At 44.5% G+C, this 1,911-nt stretch overlaps 1 protein-coding gene across 1 annotated transcript; it reads right to left on the bottom strand.

Moving 5' to 3' along the window:
- Positions 1 to 671: 671 nt before the first annotated feature.
- BDV38DRAFT_289446 (uncharacterized protein) lies at positions 672 to 1,903 on the bottom strand (the record flags this gene model as incomplete). Its single annotated transcript, XM_032061241.1, has 3 exons — positions 672 to 1,365; positions 1,432 to 1,791; positions 1,890 to 1,903. 3 exons carry the CDS (start codon positions 1,901 to 1,903, stop codon positions 672 to 674), a joined length of 1,068 nt encoding a protein of 355 aa, XP_031906719.1.
- Positions 1,904 to 1,911: the final 8 nt, after the last annotated feature.

The following is a 1,911-nucleotide window of genomic DNA, read 5'->3' as shown; positions in this document are numbered from 1 at the left end:
ATATTATATTATTTATTATATATTTTATAACTGTTTATAAAAGTTTTAGTTCTATTTTATAGCTATTTTAAAAATATTTTTTAAATATATATTAACTATTATATTATATTTCTGTATTTATAGATTTCTATATAAAATCTATACAAAACTTAATATTATAACTAATAATTAAAAAATAATATAATAACTATTATATAACTGTAGAACTGATTTTTGTTTTATTTGAATTACTAGTAACTATCAAAGACTGTCTGAAACTACCGATAAATTAGTCAATGACCTAACGTTGCCAACCCCCCTGTCCACTATGTAGTCTTCCTGACTGTGTCCTGCCCGATCACCTGAACTCCTGGATCTACTTTTGTTCAACACCCTGCTAGGAATCTGATACAATTCAGCGTGTATCTTCCCTCGCAGTGCAACTATACGGCACGAGTTCTGCAACATCTCTTACAAGCCAATATGGGAGAGCAAAGCTCACCAATCTGTATGCTGAAGTACGCCCTTTCTTCAAAGCGGATCGCGGACTTACACTAGCCCATTAGGATTGAAGGTAACGAGCATATACATAATTCGACATAGCATCGCGTAGTCTAATAATCCAGGTCCCTTTCGAGCACGAGACTTTTGTGGAGGGCGGGAAGCACCCCTGGAGCAGGCTGAGCTCGCGCTCACTGGTCTCCGTCGTCGCGGGCTTCTGCTTGGTATTCTTTAGGTTCCAGCAAGGACTGAATCAAACAGGCAAATTTTTTGCTCTTTTCCTCCCATTTTTTTGCAGACCACTGAACTTCCACAACAGGGCCGTTTGTAACCCTGAGTCTGAACGTGTCATAACCAGGGACCAACACTTCAACATTTATTTGAGATGTGGGCTTAAAAAATGCAGGATCAGGGGCAAAGAGCCTGATATCAGCAAGCCGGGGGGTGCAAATCTCAGTAGGAAGCTTCTTAACATTAGTGAACCCCACAAATTTGGAATGAACCTTGAGCAGCGTTGGGCCAGCGTTGCTGACGGTCCTTTTCTGTATGGTGGTAGACACAGGGCTGCCGTATATCTCTATCCCCGGTAGGCCACCGATGCTCAGTTGGTATTCTATGGTATTGATCGATCGGATTTCAGTGTAGAGGTAGCCTTGCACGATCTTGAAGGAGTTGAAGTAGGCCAAGGCATTGTTTAGCTTGTTAGCAACCGCTTTCCGCTCTGGAACATCTAGGTCCTGGCATTCTTTGATAATATCACCTAGGCTTATCACTTTCACGCTGATCGGGCGGGCTGTAGCATTAGAAATGGACTGTTCCCAAGCGTCGAGCTTGTCAGGCTTGTCTGGATCGCTGCCCAGGTCGGCGGCTTTCCCAGGGTCGCCACTAATGATATTAACATCGTGTTCGCGGACTCGCAAGTATTCTTTATGCTCCGCTCATGTCGCCAACCCTGTGGAGCCCTTGACACTGCATATGCCGTTGTACTCGGCCGATATGTGAGCTTCGAAGTCCTTCTTCGATGACATGCTGCTCATCTGAGTCTCTAACTTCAGCTGATACCGAGCCCCAAATGCGATTGAGCGGACAACGTAGGTGCCCCAGTCCTCAAAGAATTCCTTATATGTCTGATACACCTCTGGACTTGGCGGCTTTTTGGCATCTGGCCACGGCGGAAGCTCTTTCGCCTCGTCCTTAAAGCTGTCATCAATATCGACTTTTCCTCGATCGCGCCGGAGCTTAAGAAGGAAAGACTTGTGTTCGGTGCTGAGCACGCCATAGTATTTGGACGTGCTCAAAGCAGTCTGGTAGCTGTATTTGACGGACCCTGACGCGGCATTAGGGTCAACATTAGGGTCAACATTAGGGTCAACATTAGGGTCAACATTAGGGTCAACATTAGGGTCAACATTAGGGTCAACATTAGGGTCA

The sequence above is a fragment of the Aspergillus pseudotamarii genome (assembly GCF_009193445.1).
Source record: "Aspergillus pseudotamarii strain CBS 117625 unplaced genomic scaffold BDV38scaffold_203, whole genome shotgun sequence".
In the NCBI taxonomy this organism is placed as follows: domain Eukaryota; kingdom Fungi; phylum Ascomycota; class Eurotiomycetes; order Eurotiales; family Aspergillaceae; genus Aspergillus; species Aspergillus pseudotamarii.
Note: the sequence above shows the minus strand (reverse complement) of the source record. Positions and strands in the feature narration are given on the sequence as shown.